The sequence below is a fragment of the Hylobates moloch genome, unplaced genomic scaffold, assembly GCF_009828535.3.
Source record: "Hylobates moloch isolate HMO894 unplaced genomic scaffold, HMol_V3 SCAFFOLD_17, whole genome shotgun sequence".
In the NCBI taxonomy this organism is placed as follows: domain Eukaryota; kingdom Metazoa; phylum Chordata; class Mammalia; order Primates; family Hylobatidae; genus Hylobates; species Hylobates moloch.
This window is the reverse complement of record NW_026652292.1, coordinates 28928376-28947035: the sequence shown is the minus strand read 5'-3', so window position 1 is coordinate 28947035 and position 18660 is coordinate 28928376. Positions and strand designations below refer to the sequence as shown.

Genomic DNA, 18660 nt, shown 5'->3' with positions numbered 1-18660 from the left:
CATTTCTAGTTTGTGAGCCCTACAAATGGAGCTGTGGACTATAGCTTGCTGACCCTTGATCTAGAATATCCCATTACTAAATATTCTCTCACATGTCATTAGATGTCACCCAGGAGTGGAGTCTCTGGGCTACACTACGAGCATCTGTCCAGCTTTACCCATGCTGTTTCACCAGCACGGGGAAGTTCTAGAATCTCCACATCTTTGTCACACTGGGCAGTGTCAGTCTTTAATTTTGGCCATTCTAGAATATATGATGGTACTCATTTGTGTTTTTTAAATTGCATTTCACTGATGACTAACGAGATCAAGATTCTTTTCATACATTCATTGGCTGTGTTCCTTTCGTAAAGTTGTAAAGTGCCTGAACAAGTCTTTTGCCCGTTTTAAAATTGGATGTCTTTCTTATTGATTTATAGGCATTTATTTATGTATTTTTTATTTATTTATTGGTGTTTTCTTTTTTTTTTTGAGATAGAGTCTCACTCTGTTGCCCAGGCTGGAGTTCAGTGGTGCAATTTGCTCACTGCAACCTCCACCTCCCAGGTTCAAGTGATTCTCCTGCCTCAGTTTCCTGAGTAGCTGGGATTACAGGTGTGCACCACCATGCCCAGCTAATTTTTGTATTTTTAGTAGAGATGGGGTTTCACCATGTTGGCCAGGCTGGTCTTGAACTCCTAACTTCAGGTGATCTACCTGCCTTGGCCTCCCAAAATACTGGGATTACAGGCATGAGCCACTGCGCCTGGCCCATTTGTTCAAATTTTTAATGTAACTTGAATAAGGGTCTTTTGTGGGATCTATGGATTGTAAATATCTTCTCCGTGTCTATGCTTTGCCTTTTCACTGTCTTAATGTATATTTTGAAAAAAAAGTTCAAAATTGTAATGTAGTACAGTATGTCCTTTTTAAAAACTTCATGGTTTGTAATTTTGTGTTCTTTTAAAGATACTTCTATAGTAACAATTTAGGCTGGGTGCGGTGGCTCATGCCTGTAATCCCAGCACTTTGAGAGGCTGAGGCGGGCGGATCGCCTGAGCTCAGGAGTTCAAGACTGCACTGGGCAACATGGTGAAACCCTATCTCTACTAAAACACAAAAAATTAGCTGGGTGTGGTGGGGCGCACCTGTACTCCCAGCTACTCAGGAGGCTGAGGCCAGAGAATTGCTTGAACCCGGGAGGCCGAGGTTGCAGTGACCTGAGATCGCATCCTGCACTTCAGCTTGGGTTACACAGTGAGAGATTGTCTCAAGAAAACAAAAAACAAAAACAAAACTTCTATAGTAATAATTTTAAAGACTTTATCAATACCTAGTCTATATTATGTTATTTTAAAATAATTTAAGGGACTTTAATCTTAAATGATGTATCAACTACATATGAATACAGCTATAATCATATTACAATGTTTATATGATATACAATACCTATCTGTATGTGTGTGTACACGTGTATACATACGTGTTTGTGTGTATATACAGATTCTTCATATATTAAGTTCATCACCTAGACTAGGTAATGTTTCATCTGATTACCTAAAATTTCAATTTACCTAAATATTTCTCTGAAAGTTTTGCACTGAATAAAACAAGATTATTGTTTTAAAAAGTAATGACGAGTTATTAAAAGTGATAGAAAGTTGGAAGAAAGCTGATACAGTCATATGACAATGAATGCCATTAAAGGTTTGTTTTTTTTTAAAAGTTAAATATTTATTTTGTAATACAGGTTTTTAAACATATGAAATTGCTTTGCAATCAAGACAAATTTTGTTCTTGAAAAGATCACAGGCCGGACGCGGTGACTGACACCTGTAATCCTAGCACTTTGGGAGGCTGAGGCAGGTGGATCATGAGGTCAAGAGATCGAGACCATCCTGGCCAACATGGTGAAACCCCATCTCTACTAAAAATGCAAAAAAAATAGCTGGGCGTGGTGGCATGTGCCTGTAGTCCCAGCTACTCGGGAGGCTGAGGCATGAGAATCGCTTGAATCCGGGAGGGGGAGGTTGCAGTGAGTTGAGATCACCCCACTGCACTCCAGCCTGGGCAACAGAGCAAGAGTCCGTCTTGAAAAAAAAAAAAGATCACAAATCTAAGATATTCACATAGATAAACTGAAAGTACCAAAATTAAAAGGAAACTCTGCTAACAAAAAAGGGGTATGAAGTAAGGAAAACCCAGGTTAGAATATCAGAAAAATGTTCCATGAAATGAGAGATGATGTTGCTTTAGCCATTTTGGAGCCAGTCTGGGCAAAACCTTAGTGGAAAGAGTTGGAACCTCTACAGGAGCTCTTTAATAATTCATGACTTAATACTAACTCAGGACCAGATTAATCTCTCTTGGCATGCTTACTCATCTGAAAAAGATTTATTAGTAGAAAATTCCTTTTGAGCTGACAGGGAGGCACTTGTCATCAACAGAAGAGAAACCACATACAGTAACATCTATAGATAATATGCTGATATGTAGATACCAGAGTGATTCATTTTAAGAAAACATGAACTAAATATCCAGGTTTACAGGACAAATTAAGAGCTGATCACATTAAAAATCTGCATGTAAATATCTTTAGAATGAACATATTTCACAGCACTGAATCAAAGCCCAATTGCTTAAGCTTCTTTAATGTGTCTCTAAATTACTTTTCCAGACTTATCTTCCACTATCCACTCTGTTCGCTGATCTACCCTGATGGTTGTCAAAGGAGAGATCTGTCCTCTTCTTTCCAAAACTGTGGGGCATATAAATATCACGTGAAGTTTTACCCAACTTTCCCTGCACCATCATCTCCACCCAAAAATTCTGCTATGTCCGTTCCCCTAATGACTCTGACAAACTCTATTGGACTGAAGCATTGCGACTGTCAGATTCTCTTGGCTTTTTCAAGTGGCTGGGGAGGAAAAACAACTGCCAAAAACTTATTGAATTAATTTTTTCCCCATTATCCCTAAACATCTCTCATTCATTTTGTCCTAAGTCTAGACCACTGTCCCCCACTTCCAGTCTACCAAATTCCCCCAGCATACTGCCCCTCCTTTATCTTGCATCCTTGAGACCCAGACAGACTTCCACTCCCTGTACCTCTTGTGTGTGCCTCATGGTGCCCATCACTGTGTGTACGTGTGTGCTACCTCCCACTGGGACTATAAGTTCTTTAGAAGGCCTTCTGTTTTTTTTTTAAGATGGAGTTTTGCTCTTGTTGCCCAGGCTGGAGTGCAGTGGCGCGGTATCAGCTCACTGAAACCTCCGCTTCCTGGGTTTGAGCGATTCTCCTGCCTCAGCCTCCCATGTAGCTGGAATTACAGGTATCCGCCACCACGCCCAGCTAATTTTTGTATTTTTTACTACATAGCGGTGGGGTTTCACCATGTTGGCCAGGCTAGTCTCGAACTCCTGACCTCAGGTGATCTGCCCACCTCAGCCTCCCAAAGTGCTGGGATTATAGGAGTGAGCCACCATGCCCAGCCTAGAAGGCCCTCCTGTCTGAACCCATTCAAACCCATTCTTCCTCTCTTGAGATGGAAGGAGAACAATAAGTATGAAAATAAAAATGACAATGAACATAATATTAATGATGAGAGTGGTTAGGTCGTGCACGGTGTCTCACATCTGATATCCCAGCACTTTGGGAGGCCAAGGCAGGTGGATCACTTTAGGTCAGGAGTTCGAGACCAGCCTGGCCAACGTGGTGAAACCCCGTCTCTATTAAAAATACAAAACTAGCCAGGCGTGGCAGCATGCACGTGTAGTCTCAGCTACTCGAGAGGGTGAGGCACGAGAATCACTTGTACCTGGGAGGCGGAGGTTGTGGTGAGCTGAGATCACACCACCGCACTCCAGTCTGGGAGACAAGAACAAAATTCCATCTCAAAAAGAAAAAGAAAAAGAAAATAACAGTGGTAATAATAGTGGCAGCTGTCTCATGGCGGGGCTTTTTGCTGCCACACCATGGAGTGGTAGTGCCATATGCATTCTTCCAAAGCAACCTTTCAGCAAGGCACAGCACCTAGAAGGCACTCACGTTTATTGGCAAAATAAATATATAACATAATCCTCATTTTATGGATAAAGAAACTGAGATCCAAGAAAGTCACCTGACCCAGGTCATGTAACCAGAGGTGGTGGATGTGGGAACCAACCCAGTTCTGCTGGATTCCTGCATATGCTTCCTCCTCCATGCTACGTTTCCTTGTTGTGGCCTTGAATGTCTGGGAAGGACACAGGAGGAGAGGGTGGCATCCATTTGTGGCAAACAGTGGCCAGCCCTGGAATAACTACTTAGCCAAATATGCCACTTGTTCTGAATTAAGTAGTAGGAGCAGAATCAGAGTATCACACACCTAGGAGGCCCTCCAGCTCCCCCTCTCCATATCTGTATTGATAAAGCCCCAGATAGGGGAACAGAATTCTTCTCAAGATTCCCCGGAATAGAATTCTTTTCAAGATTCCCCAGAAGCCAAAGGGCAGGGAAGGAGAATTTTGTCTGGGAGGCAGATCCTTTTCCCGGCATTGACTGAGTGACCTTTGGGATTTCTCTGAACTTCTCCGGTCTCATGCATAAAATGAGGAATGTGACCTCGCTGGTTTCAGAGGCCCCTGTATTTCCTCAGAGCTCTGGGCACCTCCCTGGGAACCCGTTTATAAGGTCCTGAACAACTCTGCCAAGACGGAGGACAGGAAGGCCTCCTCTGTGCCCTTGTGACTCCTTCGCCCCAAACACAAAGGCCTTAAATGACTTTCTCTTTGTTCTTCCTCAGGGCTGGAAGGGGCTGGTCACCGGCTCCCTTCAGACTTCTCCTTATCAGCCTCTGGTCATCACCACTCCTTTCGGTCCCCAATCCATGTTGTAACACTTGTTCAAGTGTAACACTGCCTAATTATTCTGAGTCATGAGCACAAAATAACTCATTCTGTCAATCGCATTCTTTTTTTTCTTTTTCTTTTTAAGGTGGAGTCTGGCTCTGTTGCCCAGGCTGGAAAGCAGTGGTGCAATCTTGGTTCACTGCAACCTCTGCCTCCCGGGTTCAAGTGATTCTCCTGCCTCAGGTTCCCGAGTAGCTGGGATTACAGGCACAGTTTTTTTTTTTTTTTTTTTTTTTTTTGAACGGCCTTGGTCCCCAGGCTGGGTCATGGTGTGACTTTGGTCCTGCACCTGGCTCCTGCCTCAGCCTCCCGAGTAGCTGGGACTATAGGCACCCGCCACCATGCCTGGCTAATTTTTTTTGTTTTTGTATTTTTAGCAGAGACAGGGTTTTACCATGTTAGCCAGGATGGTCTCGATCTCCTGACCTCGTGATCCACCCGCCTCGGCCTCCCAAAGTGCTGGGATTACAGGTGTGAGCCACCACGCCCGGCCATGGATGTTTTTTTAAAAAGAGGTATTTCACCATCTTATACCTGCCATCTTTCTGAGAATAAACTTGGAGCAGTGCGGGCATGCCCTCTCCACCCATCTGGGTGGCCGGAAGGGGACGCGAATGTTTTTTGGACATTAACATACTACACATTGTGCTAAATGCTTTAATGTGCATTTCTTAAAAATCTGCTCGGCCTTCCAAAGTCAGGGTGCTCTCCTGTTTTTTCAGGTGAGGGAGCGGAAGTTCAGGGAGATTAAATCCTTAGCCTACGGTCACAAGGTAACTCAGGAGCTGAGGGCTAAACCTAGTTCTGCCAGGCGTCAAAACTCTTGCTTTTCCTGCCATACCAGATGACTGTTGTAGGGGGAGCCACGGCTGACTTTCCCACTAAGCCAGCAGGCACAGTGCTGAGGGCCCATGCCACCTTCAGGGACCCACAAAAGTGTTTCCTTTTAAATATCTTTTTAAATAAGCAGAAAAAAAATAAACATAATAGTAATGAATAGACACTAATGAATCCAGCTGTATCTTTTTTTTGTTTTTTGTTTTTTGTTTTTTTTTTGAGAGGAGTCTTGCTCTGTTGCCAGGCTGGAGTACAGGGGTGTGATCTGGCCTCACTGCAACCTCAGCCTCCTAGGTTCAAGTGATTCCCCTGCCTCAGCCTCCCAAGTAGCTGGGAATACAGGCGTACGCCACCACACCCCGCTAATTTTTTTTTTTTTTGTGTGTTTTAGTAGAGACGGGGTTTCACCATGTTGGCCAGGATGGTCTTGATTTCCTGACCTCATGATCTGCCTGCCTCGGCCTCCCAAAGTGTTGGGATTACAGGTGTGAGCTACTGCACCCGGCCTCCAGCTGTATCTTTATACCAACACAGCCATAAAATACAATTTTTACTTTTTTTTTTTTTAATGGAGGAAAAGACCCATCATGTGCCTAAAAATTGCCTTTTGCCGGGCACGGTGGCTCACGCCTGTAATCCCAGCACTTTGGGAAGCCGAGGCGGGTGGATCACGAGGTCAGGAGTTCAAGACCAGCCTGGCCAACATGGTGGAATCTTGTCTCCACTAAAAATGCAAAAAAAATTAGCCAGGCACAGTGGCGGGCGCTTGTAATCCCAGCTACTGGGGAGGTTGAGGCAGGAGAATTGCTTGAACCCGGGAGGCGGAGGTTGTAGTGAGCCAAGATCGTGCCACTGCACTCCAGCCTGGGTGACAGAGCAAGACTCCATCTCAGAAAAAAAAAAAAAAAAAAAAAAAAGTGCCTTTCATAATAATCATAATGATATACGAAAGTTCTAAGGTGCCTCCTGCACAGAGCCATTGCTTTCAATGCTGACTTTCTCTCTGGGCCCAGGCCAGCTGCCGTAAGGAAATGCCCAGGAGATATAGAATCTATTTGCTCCAAAAGCTGCAACTCCATCCTTTTTCCTGCTTAGTTGAAATGCAGATTTGATATTAACGCCACATTCAAAGGATCATGTGAAATCTGATCGAAGTAAATGAACCAAACATAAGACAGTTATGTTTCAGGACACAAAGACACACAGAAATGCTGACATTCACTTTGTTGTGACTCAAAAAAAAATGAAATTCACATAGGCAGGAGGCTAAATGCAGTTGTTAATGCCTGGGGTATGTACCATCTAAGGAAAAAACAATTTTGAGGTTTTAAGGAAGACAGGAGCTCATCCCGGCAATGGCTTCATCTCCCCGCTCCTGAGGCTGAAAACTCATCTTAGGCAGGCTGCATCAGGTAGATCCCCCACCTACCTGAAAGACGACTCTTAAGCTTGATTTTATTGCTGCCCTGTTTGGGACTTTCCAAGTTCCCCTTGGATTCCTCAGCACCGCACACATCTTGGGGTTCATCTGTCCCAGGCATCTGAAATGCAGAAAGCACAGAGCTGATGGGAGAGCCCAGCCCTGCCATGACTTATGCTGCCCCCTCCACAATGTTATCTCAAGGCTCAAGGAGCAGCAATACAGGTGTTATGTGAGAAGAAGGATCACGGGATCAAAGCACAGCCCTTCAGATATGCTGCATTCACAACGCCTTGCATTGGCCAATTCCTCCTCAGCACACGTCTCACTGCCCAGCATGGAACCAGGGCCCCCAGTCCTCCTCAGCACGCGTCTCACTGCCCAGCATGGAACCAGAGCCCCCAGTCCTCCTCAGCACGTGTCTCACCACCCAGCATGGAACCAGGGCCCCAAGTCCTCCTCAGCACACGTCTCACTGCCCAGCATGGAACCAGGGCCCCCAGGGCCACTTCATCTTCCATCCTACAGCTGAGGACACTTGTTGGTCAGTGACCCAGGTGGTCTCCCAGTGGTCAACTACAAAGCTACAATGCAAGCCCAGGTCTCTTGACCTGTGGGCCAGAGCTTTTTTCCCACAATGCAAGTTGCAACAAATATTAAACCAGAAATTCAAACCCAGTTCTAAGGTTTCTAAAATACAGTAAAAATTTGGTATTGTGGCAGCTGTACATCTTAGTCAACCAAATGTTCTGTGTGCTACGCTCCTGAGTATTGATCGGACGGCTCCTGGAATCAAGCTCAGCCCAGGCACCCTGGAGGCGTCGACATGAGGTCAGCCCACACATCTGGAAGTTGTGTGACCCCAGGAGGTGATGCACAAAGTCTGATCCCAAGGCTCACTGGGTCCTCCATCCTAGAGAAACCCAACATGCTAAAAACAAAACAAAACCCCTATTTACTAGAGAAGAAAAATGAGACACATGCACTTCAGAGTGTTTATAAAATATTGTGGGGTAAATTTACATGTACAAGACTTTTGAGATACATCAAACAATAAACCTTCTCATTTGAAATTTTATTTTCCTCTGAGGTTCTAGAGGAAAACAGTCTTATATTAAAATAGGTAATATTCTCGCTAAGGAAGATATACATACTTAAAAAGGCATATAAGGTATCAAGTAAAGAAAGGTGGATGAGGCCGGGCGCGGTGGCTCATGCCCGGAGGCACAGGTGGGCAGATCACGAGGTCAGGAGATCGAGACCATCCTGGCTAACACAGTGAAACCCCATCTCTACTAAAAATACAAAAAATTAGCCGGGCGTGAAATTAGCCGGGCATGGTGGCGGGTGCCTGTAGTCCCAGCTACTCGAGAGGCTGAGGCACGAGAACTGATTGAACTCGTGAGGCGGAGGTTGCAGTGAGCCGAGATCACGCCACTGCACTCCAGACTGGGTGACAGAGCGAGACTCTGTCTCAAAACAAACAAACAAAACAAAACAAAACGAAAAAAAACAAAGTTGATGATGAAAAGATTCCTGGCTTCTCTTAAAGATGCCATTCAGCCTGGCAGTTGTCTGGAGTTCATGACTATGAAGTTAAACTCAACTGGCAGGAATCTTCCTCCCAGTTGGGGTTGGGAGAAATCAACCTGGTCCTACTTAAAGTGCTTTTTGTATGTATTCAAAAGCTTCTTCATTTGCATTTTCTCTTACCAGTTATCAAAAGGTGATGTAATTATAGTGCCACTTCTCACCCTCAAATTAACAGGTAATGAAAGTTATAAATTGTATATTAAATTCAGTATATAGCTGGGTACAGTGGTAGGTGCCTGTAGTCCCAGCTATTCAGGAGGCTGATGCAGGAGGATCACGTGAGCCCAGGAGGTCAAGATCAACAGCCTGGGCAACATAGCAAGACCCTTTCTTTCTCTTAAAAAAAAATTCACCTGAGGTCAGGAGTTCAAGACCAGCCTAGTCAACATGGTGAAACCCTGTCTTTACTAAAAATACAAAAACTAGCCAGGCGTGGTAGCACACACCTATAATCCCAGCTACTTGGGAGGCTAAGGCTGAAGAATCACTTGAACCTGGGAGGCGGAGGTTGCGGTGAGCCGAGATCACGCCACTGCACTCCATCCTAGGCGACAGAGCTAGACTCCATCTCAAAAAAGAAAAAAAAATTCAATATATAAAAAGGTATAAAGTAAGCAGTTAGAGTAATTACGTAGGCAATCTCTTTTAAGAAGTAATTGTTTATATACAAATTCTGTATACAATATATGAAGTTTGGAAGATTCCCTCTTCCTCCTCAAGTTCAAGTATCTTTCTGGGTTAGAAAGAGGAATAAAAAGGTCTGAGAACGAGGCAACATAGGCAAAGTTGAGAAAGGGGCATTGAGAAAACAAATTAATTCTGACATGTAAAACAAAGGTCATAAATCTGTTGCATTCATATTACCTTATCAGGAACTGGCAGGTGTCCAGGTTTAAATTATGAAGAAAAAGCAGGAACAGAATCTTGAGGGTGATTTTAGAGATTCCCTGGAGGGATGTCTTTCCCAGCCCCAAATCCTGACATCAATATGTACACAGAGAAGAAAGAGCCATCTCTGAGACATCCTGAGCTCTGGGCCACATACAAATGGAAGAATCCAGAGAAAAGCCTTAGAGCCTCCCCTTTGCTTGACTTAAAAACTTTATGCAAAGAACCTGTCTCCAGGTTCTTTCCATACTGTCTCCAGATTGTGAACAGCAATTACCAGAGAGTAAGTTAAATTCCTGGTTCCAGCTGGGCGCGATGGCTCATGCCTGTAATCCCAGTACTTTGGGAAGCGGAGACGGGTGGATCACTTGAGGCCAGGAGTTCAAGACCAGCCCGGCCAACATGGTGAAACCCCATTTCTACTAAGAACACAAAAATTAGCTGTGCATGGTGGCGCATGCCTGTAATCCCAGCTACTCTGAAGGCTGAGGCAAAAGAATCGCTTGAGCCTGGGAGGCAGAGGTTCCAGCGAGCTGAGATTGCGCCACTGCACTCCAGCCTGGGTGACAGAGCAAGACTCTGTGTCAAAAAAAAAAAAAAATTCCTGGTTCCTTCTGATAATACCAGCTGACCCAGGCTATCGACCTTCAGAGTAAGGGATTCCCTGGCTTGCAAGACATTACTGCCTTTGGTGCCTACTAAATGGGTAGCTTATTACACAGTGGCCAAGGTCCCAAATGTTGGAAAGTCTATCTGAGATGTTCATGCCAAGCGAGGAAAACCATGCCAGCCTATTGTTTCTGGACTTCGGAAGTTTTCTCCATCTGTCTTCTCCATCTGTCTTCTCCTTTATTTTCCCAACACAGCCCCAGGTTTTCATAGGATCAGAGACATTTTGGAGATGATACAAGCACTTACGAGCACCTGAGAAGGAAAGGAGCCTGCCTGAAAGGCTTCCGGTCATGACAGACAGACTGAGTTTCTACGATCTACAAAATGCCAGTAGGTTTTTTATGCCAAAGAAATCTTATGCTAAAGATGGTATATGTGAGCCAGAGGTGGTGGTTCACACCTGTAATCCCAGCATTCTGGAAGGCTGAGGCGGGCAGATCTCTTGAGGCCAGGAGTTCGAGACCAGCCTGGCCAACATGGCAAAACCCCATCTCTACTAAAATACAAAAATTAGCCAGATGTGGTGGTGAGCGCCTGTAGTCCAAGCTACTTGGGAGGCTGAGGAAGGAGAATTGCTTGAACCCAGGAGGCAGAGGTTGCAGTGAACCGAGATCGCGCCACTGCATTCCAGCCTGGGCAAAAGAGCGAGACTCTGTCTCAAAAAAAAAAAGAGAGAGAGATGGTGTATGTGGCTACCTAATGCCTGTAGCTAGAACCAGTAAGAATGGACCTAGAGATATCTCAAAGAGTTGCAAGCAGAGAGCTCTTGCTGTTGAGCAAGGAAGGAGTGACATCTTATTTCAGAACCCACTGAATGGGTTAGCAGTGGGGAATGAATTAAAAGGAACTGTTTCCTCTTATAACAAAAAACTGTTTTTTCGTTGAGTTTGTTGTGATATTAGACGACTTGTAACTCACTGAACAGGAAGTGGGTTGCTTAGACACATTCACTCCAGATTATGTCAGGAAGTAGCAATATAAAACGCAATTTTGATTACACTTCGACTATTGTCTGAAAATGTCCACACTCTAAGAGAGTCCCTTTTCTGCGTGTGGTTTTGTTCCCAATGCACAGAGCAAACTGTTCTGGAAATGATGTCATTTTAGCTGTTCTGAAACGAAATTTGCAAAATGTTCTCCTGGAAGGCCTTCAGTTCAGCGAAACAGTTGATAAAATCTATTATTCATGAGCAGTTTCTAATTCATGTGTTACAAAACAATGCCATTATTGCTTCTCGGCCTCTTGGCTAACATCAAGTGTAGCACAAAACAATCCCATTATATTAATGGAGTCTCATAGAATTTGCCAATTTCCACGCTAGAGCCTTCCTGTTTGCATCATTTTCCACACCTGTACCATACACAGCACTCAATGAAGAAGCATCTTTAGCATTTGATTTTGTAGAGAGGTAGTGGGGCAGAGTGGCTGAGAATCCGGCCAGCTACCTGGGCACAAATCCTGATTATACTGTTTTACTGCAATTTAGGCACGTCAGTGAACCTCTTTGAACGTCAATGTCCGCATCTGAAAAATGGGCCTGCATTTGGGAATTAAATAACATAGGTTTCGACTAAAGGTGGCAGATGTCTCCTGATTTCCCTTTGAAACCACACTAACATGACAGGGAAAATATTTTTTTAGGAAAAGACAGACATAATTCACAAGGATAAAGAAAACAGAAGACAAAAGCAACAAATTCTGGAAACCAACAAGCTGACGACCGTGTGGCAGTGAATCTGACTTGAGAAAGCTGAATCCTAAGAGTGGATTGGAGAAGGCTGAACGTTCACACAGAGAACTCCCCCAAAGCTCAGCAGTTGCCAAAAGAGGAGCTCTGGAAGTGGGCATGAAGGCGGAAGCAGTGGCCCAAGAAACGACCGAGAGAGTGAAAGTGACTGACGTGGCCACTGATTTACACAGGTCTGATTCCGAGGCAGATTCTCAGGGGCTGAGAATGGCCTAGGGAAACTTGGAGGTGCATCAGAATCAACAGGAAAGCTAACAAAGAACACAGAGACCAGGCTCATGGACGAGGAACAGGGCCTGGGCCTCTGGAATTCACCACTGCCCTGGGCCAACGGAACCAGCCTCCAGTGGAACTGGACGCGGAACTAAGCTGCGACTTCCCAGTTCTTCCTGCTCTCCCCCATGTTTACTTCAGAAATGAAGAAGAGAAGAAATGAAAGCTTCTCAGCTGCACCTGAGTAGCCCACCAGCCAACAAATAAGGGAGACTGTCATGTTGCTCCCTATTCAGAGTATACATATTTTAATCAGCGATTTATGGAAACTTGTTCCGCTCAATGTATAAACTATAAGCACAGGAGGTGTATGCAGAGTATAATGCAATTTACATGTGCCATAGGCTGCTGTAACACAATCCAGCATGGATTGTGCCTGTAACATATTGATCATTGATATCCAAGGCAGTTTTTCATTATGTGAAATAGGAACAATTGTATTTATGTTAAAAGGGTTAAAATTACCTTGCAATTGTCTTATAGGGCTATCATGGGGATTAAAAAAGAATTCACTGTAGAGTACCTAATGTGTATCATAAGAATATAGGTAATGTTTAGTTGAAATTAAAAAAATAAAAAGGCCCAAGCTTTCTCCCAAGTCTCAGGGTGCCTCCAGATTTGATGATTACATAGACTGTAGGGATATACATTTCAACTTCATACCTATGGGAAGGTGGCAGATTTCATTAAAAAATAAAGAAAAACCAAGAGAATTCCAAAGACATGCCATCTTCTTTGAAGATGGGGAAAAAAAGCTCTTTAATAAAATTACTGCAAAACTCATAGCTAAGAAGGCATTTTTAAAGGCATGTGCCTGAAATGCTCAATTTTTAGAAATCATGTTTGTGCACAAGAACAAGGAGGATTTGAAAACATGCTCTTGTCCTCTGATCAGAATAGGAGCAGTGGAAAAGACAAAATAAATACATGACGACTAACTAGAGAAAAAGGGATACTTCCTTAAAAGAGGAGATCTTAGACAACAGACTCCAAAGTCCGATGAGTAACTGGGATTGTGAAGTCCCAGAGCACAGTGATGTATGAAAAAGACTCTTGACGGTTCCTATCTTAAAGAGGGTGTCACAAAAGTAGGGAGATGCTATCTTATTCCTAAATTAGGGGGCGTGACTGGGACCTGAAGAAAGCTACCTAAGAGTCAAAACCACAGGGAAGAGAGTGGAATTCCAGGCCCAGAAAACATGAGAGAAATGATTTTAAGACTGCAGAGAAGAGATTTAGAAGGATGATTTGGGACAGCTCTCCCAAGAGAGATCAGCATATGTGGACAGATTTAAAGGCAAAACTGCAAGGAAGACCGAGAAGAATGAAAAAAATCCTCAGTAAATTCTAAAGGAACACAGTTATCGGTCATTGCTCTGATGAAAGTGGGCTGAGAAATGCATGAAATGAGGGACTCTAAAGGGAGTAAATAAGAGAAATACCAAGGGGGCGGGGCCTGGCAGGAGGAGAATAGGCCAGAACTTGATGCTGGTCTGATAGAACATTTCCTAGGTGGAAATAGCTAACGCAGAGCCAGTGGTGGTTAGCATGCATTTGAATAACGGATATTTCACTAAATAGAAGAGTCATTGATTGATTTCATCTCTTTCACAGTGATGGACCCTGTATGATATTATCTAGATTAGTATGTTAGGAAAAAAGGTCTGAGTCAGAAAGCAAAGAAACAGTAGAAATACTTTAAAAAAGCACCCAAATTCAGCACGCAAGCCTATAAAGAAGAAATGGAACTAATTTAAGCAGCAGGTAAAAAGGAAACTCAAGTGAGTCTTCCCCAAAGGGGAAGGATATGAATCACTACAGACATATCCAATTACTGCCCCAAAATATGTAGGAGAAAGACATGCCACGTGATCCCTGGGACACTCAAAACCTGAGAAAAAACTAATCCCAAGGAACAGGCAGCAGAAGTATTAGCCCTTACTAGCTCATTAGGGGCACAAGCTCTAGAATCATCAACAGAAGGTCTGGATCATCAATCTGCAGAGGGTGTTTTTCCAGCTGAACAAATGTGGAAGGAGAGATGAAGCTTTCTTCAGTCTAAGCACTTCCATGCCAAGAGGCAGTGGAAATGGAAAATGTGGCCCAGGAGTGACTGAACATTCCTGCTTTTAAGAAGGTAGAGCTCCATCAGAGGCACCATCCACACCCAATGCAGTACGCCACGAAGCCCTTTACTTTTATGTCAAAGTGAAAATGCCAATCAAGAAGCTACTGAATACACACAGAAAGCACTTGAAGTAGGACTGGGTTGATTTCCCTCCAACTCCAGTTGGGAGGAAGGTTCCTGCCAATTGGGTCTAAGTTCACGGTCGTGAACTCCAGGCAACTGTCAGACTGACTGGCATCTTTAAGAGAAGCCAAGAATCTTTTCCTCATCAACCTGCCTTTACTTGATATTACTGAGTCTCTCTGGTCTGCCCTATTGGGAGGTAATTCTCCCTGGGTCTCTCGCATTTCTGCATGGCTTGCAAACAGAGACAGAGGCTGTTGTTACATGGAATTATCTGTCTTTCCAGAGATGTTTGTAGAGTGAACAGCCTTGAAAGTTAGATAGTGTCTCAGGAGGAACGGACAGGTTCCTTCCTCTGGTGCAAAGGTTGGTCAGGTCTGCTTCTAGCTGCACATCTTCCTCTGGTGCAAAGGTTGATCAGGTCTGCTTCTAGCCCATCATAAAAGACTGAGGTTGCCTATGGTGAGGGATCCTCAGCTGTGATGCAAATCCACTGTGTGTGCACACCCCCGAGCCTGTGTCACCGCCACAGGACTTGCGGGGGGAAGAGGAAATGATGTGAACATAAAGCCCTAAATAAACTGGGATTAAATCCTAGAAAGTGGGATTGGGGAAGCCAAAATCTAGTTGCTGTGCCGTGAGTAATAAAAGTCATTTGTCTCTGACTCAGGAATCTCAAGTCTCCTGCCAGCATCCACAAAACTATAGTGGAAAAGCTCAGGTATTTTTTTTTGTTTTTACAGTTCTCAATACCACCTTTGGCAAATTTAAATAAGGTCCCAAGAACAAAATCTTGCCTAGGACAACTGTCTAGGGACTGGGGTTTGGCTCATTTTTCTAAATATCAAGGGCGTGGGGACAATGTTTTGATACTATTGAGGGTCCACTTACTATTTTTATTTGCATATCACTAATAAGTAAAGCACATGAGAGACTTGCTGTTGAACGAATTCAGTCTTCCTGGAGCTTGAAAAAACTGTATTTGTTCCTGTGGAAAACAGCCCAGGCTGCAGATGCTGAAAAACACAATCTTTTTCCAGCATCCAGCACCAAGGATCTCCTTAACTAAGAACGAGCAAAATAATAGCTGGGCACGGTGACTCACGCCTGTAATCCCAGCACTTTGGGAGGCCAAGGCGGGCGGATCACTTGAGGTCAGGAATTCCAGACCAGCCTGGCCAACCTGGTGAAACTCCGTCTCTACTAAAAATACAAAAATTAGCTGGGTGTGGTGGCGCATGTCTATAATCCCAGCTACTCGGGAGGCTGAGGCAGAAGAATTCCTTGAATCCGGGAGGCAGAGGTTGCAGTGAGCCAACGTTGTGCCACTGCACTCTAGCCTGGGCAACAAGAGTAAGACTCTGTCTCAAAAAAAAAAAAAAAAAAATAGAAGGAGCAAAATAAGAAATAGGAGAGATCAAAGGAGGCCATTAAGGGCTTTGGTTTTTTTTAACACAAAAAGTCAAGGAAATTTAAGTCGAGATGTTAATTACTTTAGATTTTAACATCTTTGGATTATGACTTACAAGGGCATTTAATTTATTTGAACATTATTATGTTGACATTTTATATCACTGCAGAACCTCTGAAAAGTTGCACTAGACGATGTGGCTAGAAATAATTTCAGATGAGAAATACCATGGGGACTGAGTTTTAGTTTCTGGCAAATTTCATCTTCTAGGGGTGAGGGGCAAACCATCATTGCCCATGAGACAGGCTTCTTGGGTCCAAGCTAAAAGTCTAGTCCTTAGAAATATCCTGTAACTGTTTCAAAGCATTTGTGAGCTCTCCTGGAACACACTGTGACTAACAGCATGTCGCAATCCTGAGTATCCTCTGTCTCTCTCAGCTAGCTCTTGTAGCCTTACAAACAAACCATGCAAAGCGTGGCTTTTATCTCCAGCCGTTTCCTTTGTGCAAGCATGCCTAGTCCCAAAGAAAACTTCAGGACTGGTTGCACCCAGTTCTCACCACGTTTTTATGGTTCCCAAGACTTGGAAAAAAAAAAAAAAGAAAAAATCTGCAGATGTGACAGAGAACATCTAAGCTCCAAATCCCCAGGAAGCTCTGTTGGCTCATTCCCCCGGTCAGTATCCACAGGACAGTGGAACGCGGTGATTTCCCTTTCAGGCTTCAGTCACACTAAAATTATTTTTAGGTTGCCAAAGGAAGCTCATTTTCCAAGTCTCTGGGGCAGATGTTTGAGTGACCGAAGGAGAACCAGATGGTCATCAGAGAGGCCTGGGCTGGGAATGAATAACCATTCAGAAACGGGAATCAGGACAACAATAAATCAGCACAAAGTAGTAAGAAGCCTGCAAGTTACGTGCAGAAATTACAACAGGAATCTACTGCTACACTCGACCCATTGCTTTCCAATCAAGAGAGTAACTCAGAACTAAAGAGGAAAACAGTAACACCAAAAAGTCAAACTCGTCAACCCTGGGCGTGCTCTGGTACATGCAGGGCATGTGTGCATAGATCAGAGGTTGTCAGATGCAGCTGGGACTGGGGGGAGCTGCAGCTGATGCCCACTGCGACGCTCAGGCTGTGGCTCTGCAAATGAATTAATACTGCCCTTGTTCTAGCTAAGCCCATTTCCAGTTTCCTCCCATTCATCATCCCCAAACAATTTGAATGGGCTTAACACACATTGATGGTGATTATTTTTATGCGTTGAAATTTAAAGAGATCTCTTGGTTCCTTAGAAAGTTGAGGTAATCACCTTTAAGGGCACAGGAATGTAATCAGTCATTAGCTCGTAACTGACCCTCTTGCAGTGGGTTTGTATGTGTCATGTTCCCGAGAGAGGATAGTGTCCTCTAGTAACTCTCAGCTCTTTGAAAGTAACAGAGGGGCCAGGCATGGTGGCTCATGCCTGTAATTCCAGTGCTTTGGGAGGCCAAGGCGGATGGAGCACCAGAGGTCAGCAGTTCAAGACCAGCCTGGCCAACATGGTGAAACCCCGTCTCTACTAAAAATGCAAAAAATCAGCCGGGCATGGTGGCACACACCTGTAATCCCAGCTACTCAGGAGGCTGAGGCAGGAGAACTGCTTGAGCCCAGGAGGCAGAGACTGCAGTGAGCCAAGATCGTGCCACTGCACTCCAGCCTGGGCGACAGAGCAAGACTCTGTCTCAAAACAAAAACAAAAACAACAAAAAAAGAAAACAACAGGGGATGTGGATGTCAAGGAGGAGAATGCATGTGTTCATCTTTAGTACAGATTTTAAATTGACGTAAGGTAATAACAGCCGTTCTCTGGGAAGTGGAACTCTCTCACTCTCGCCATGCTCCCATGATCTAGTGGGTGAGAAAACTATGGGATCTGGAGCTATTCTTCGGATTTGGGGGCTGGCTACTCAAGGTAGACCCTTGGGTCATTTCTCAGCAGGGTTGGCTACCAGATTCATAGCATTGGACGTACTTCTGGAAGTAGGACTATGATATGCTTTAAACACCAGAATGACAAAATCAGGTGTGTGTGTGTGTGTGTGTGTGTGTGTGCACATGCATGCATACACATGCATACAGGAAAATCTCAAGACATGTAAAAAGCAGAGGTGGAAGGCTGTTAAAAAAAGAAAGGCATGTAAAAGGGCCCTAAGAAGTAAACAGGGCTGGGTGCAGTCGCTCACGCCTGTCATCTCAGCACTTTGGGAGGCTGAGGCGGATGGACTGCTTTGAGCCCAGGAGTTCAAGACCAGCCTGGGCAACATGACAAGACCCCGTCTCTACAAAAAAATACAAAACCTAGCCAGGTGTGGTGGCACATGCCTGTAGTCTCAGCTACTTGGGAGGCTGAGGTGGAAGAATAGCTTGAGCCCCAAAGATGGAGGTTGTAGTGAGCCAAGATCGTGCCACTGCACTCTAGGCTGGGTGACAGAGCCAGACACTGTTACAAAAAAAAAAAAAAATTGTAGTAAACAGGACAATTAGCAGGAAAGGAAGCAAGAGGTGAATTGTCAGAAGGGGCCCTGATACAGCAGCGGAGTCAAATCCAATTCAGCAGCAACAGTAAACACACCAGGCTCTTTTTTAGACAAAACTTTTAGAAAATGTGTCACACTCTTACATGGATTATTGTAACAGAAAAAGATTGTTTTAAC

General features: G+C 44.2%; 1 protein-coding gene across 8 annotated transcripts in view; it reads right to left on the bottom strand.

The window, feature by feature from the left end:
* PDZD2 (PDZ domain containing 2) overlaps positions 1 to 18660 on the bottom strand; it is a 474581-nt gene that overhangs the window by 62419 nt on the left and 393502 nt on the right. For all 8 annotated transcript variants that reach the window (XM_032135867.2, XM_058430032.1, XM_058430033.1 and 5 more), the window contains one exon: positions 7136 to 7247. In XM_032135867.2, coding sequence (XP_031991758.1) covers positions 7136 to 7247 — 112 coding nt within the window. The remainder of the gene's footprint in view (positions 1 to 7135; positions 7248 to 18660) is intronic.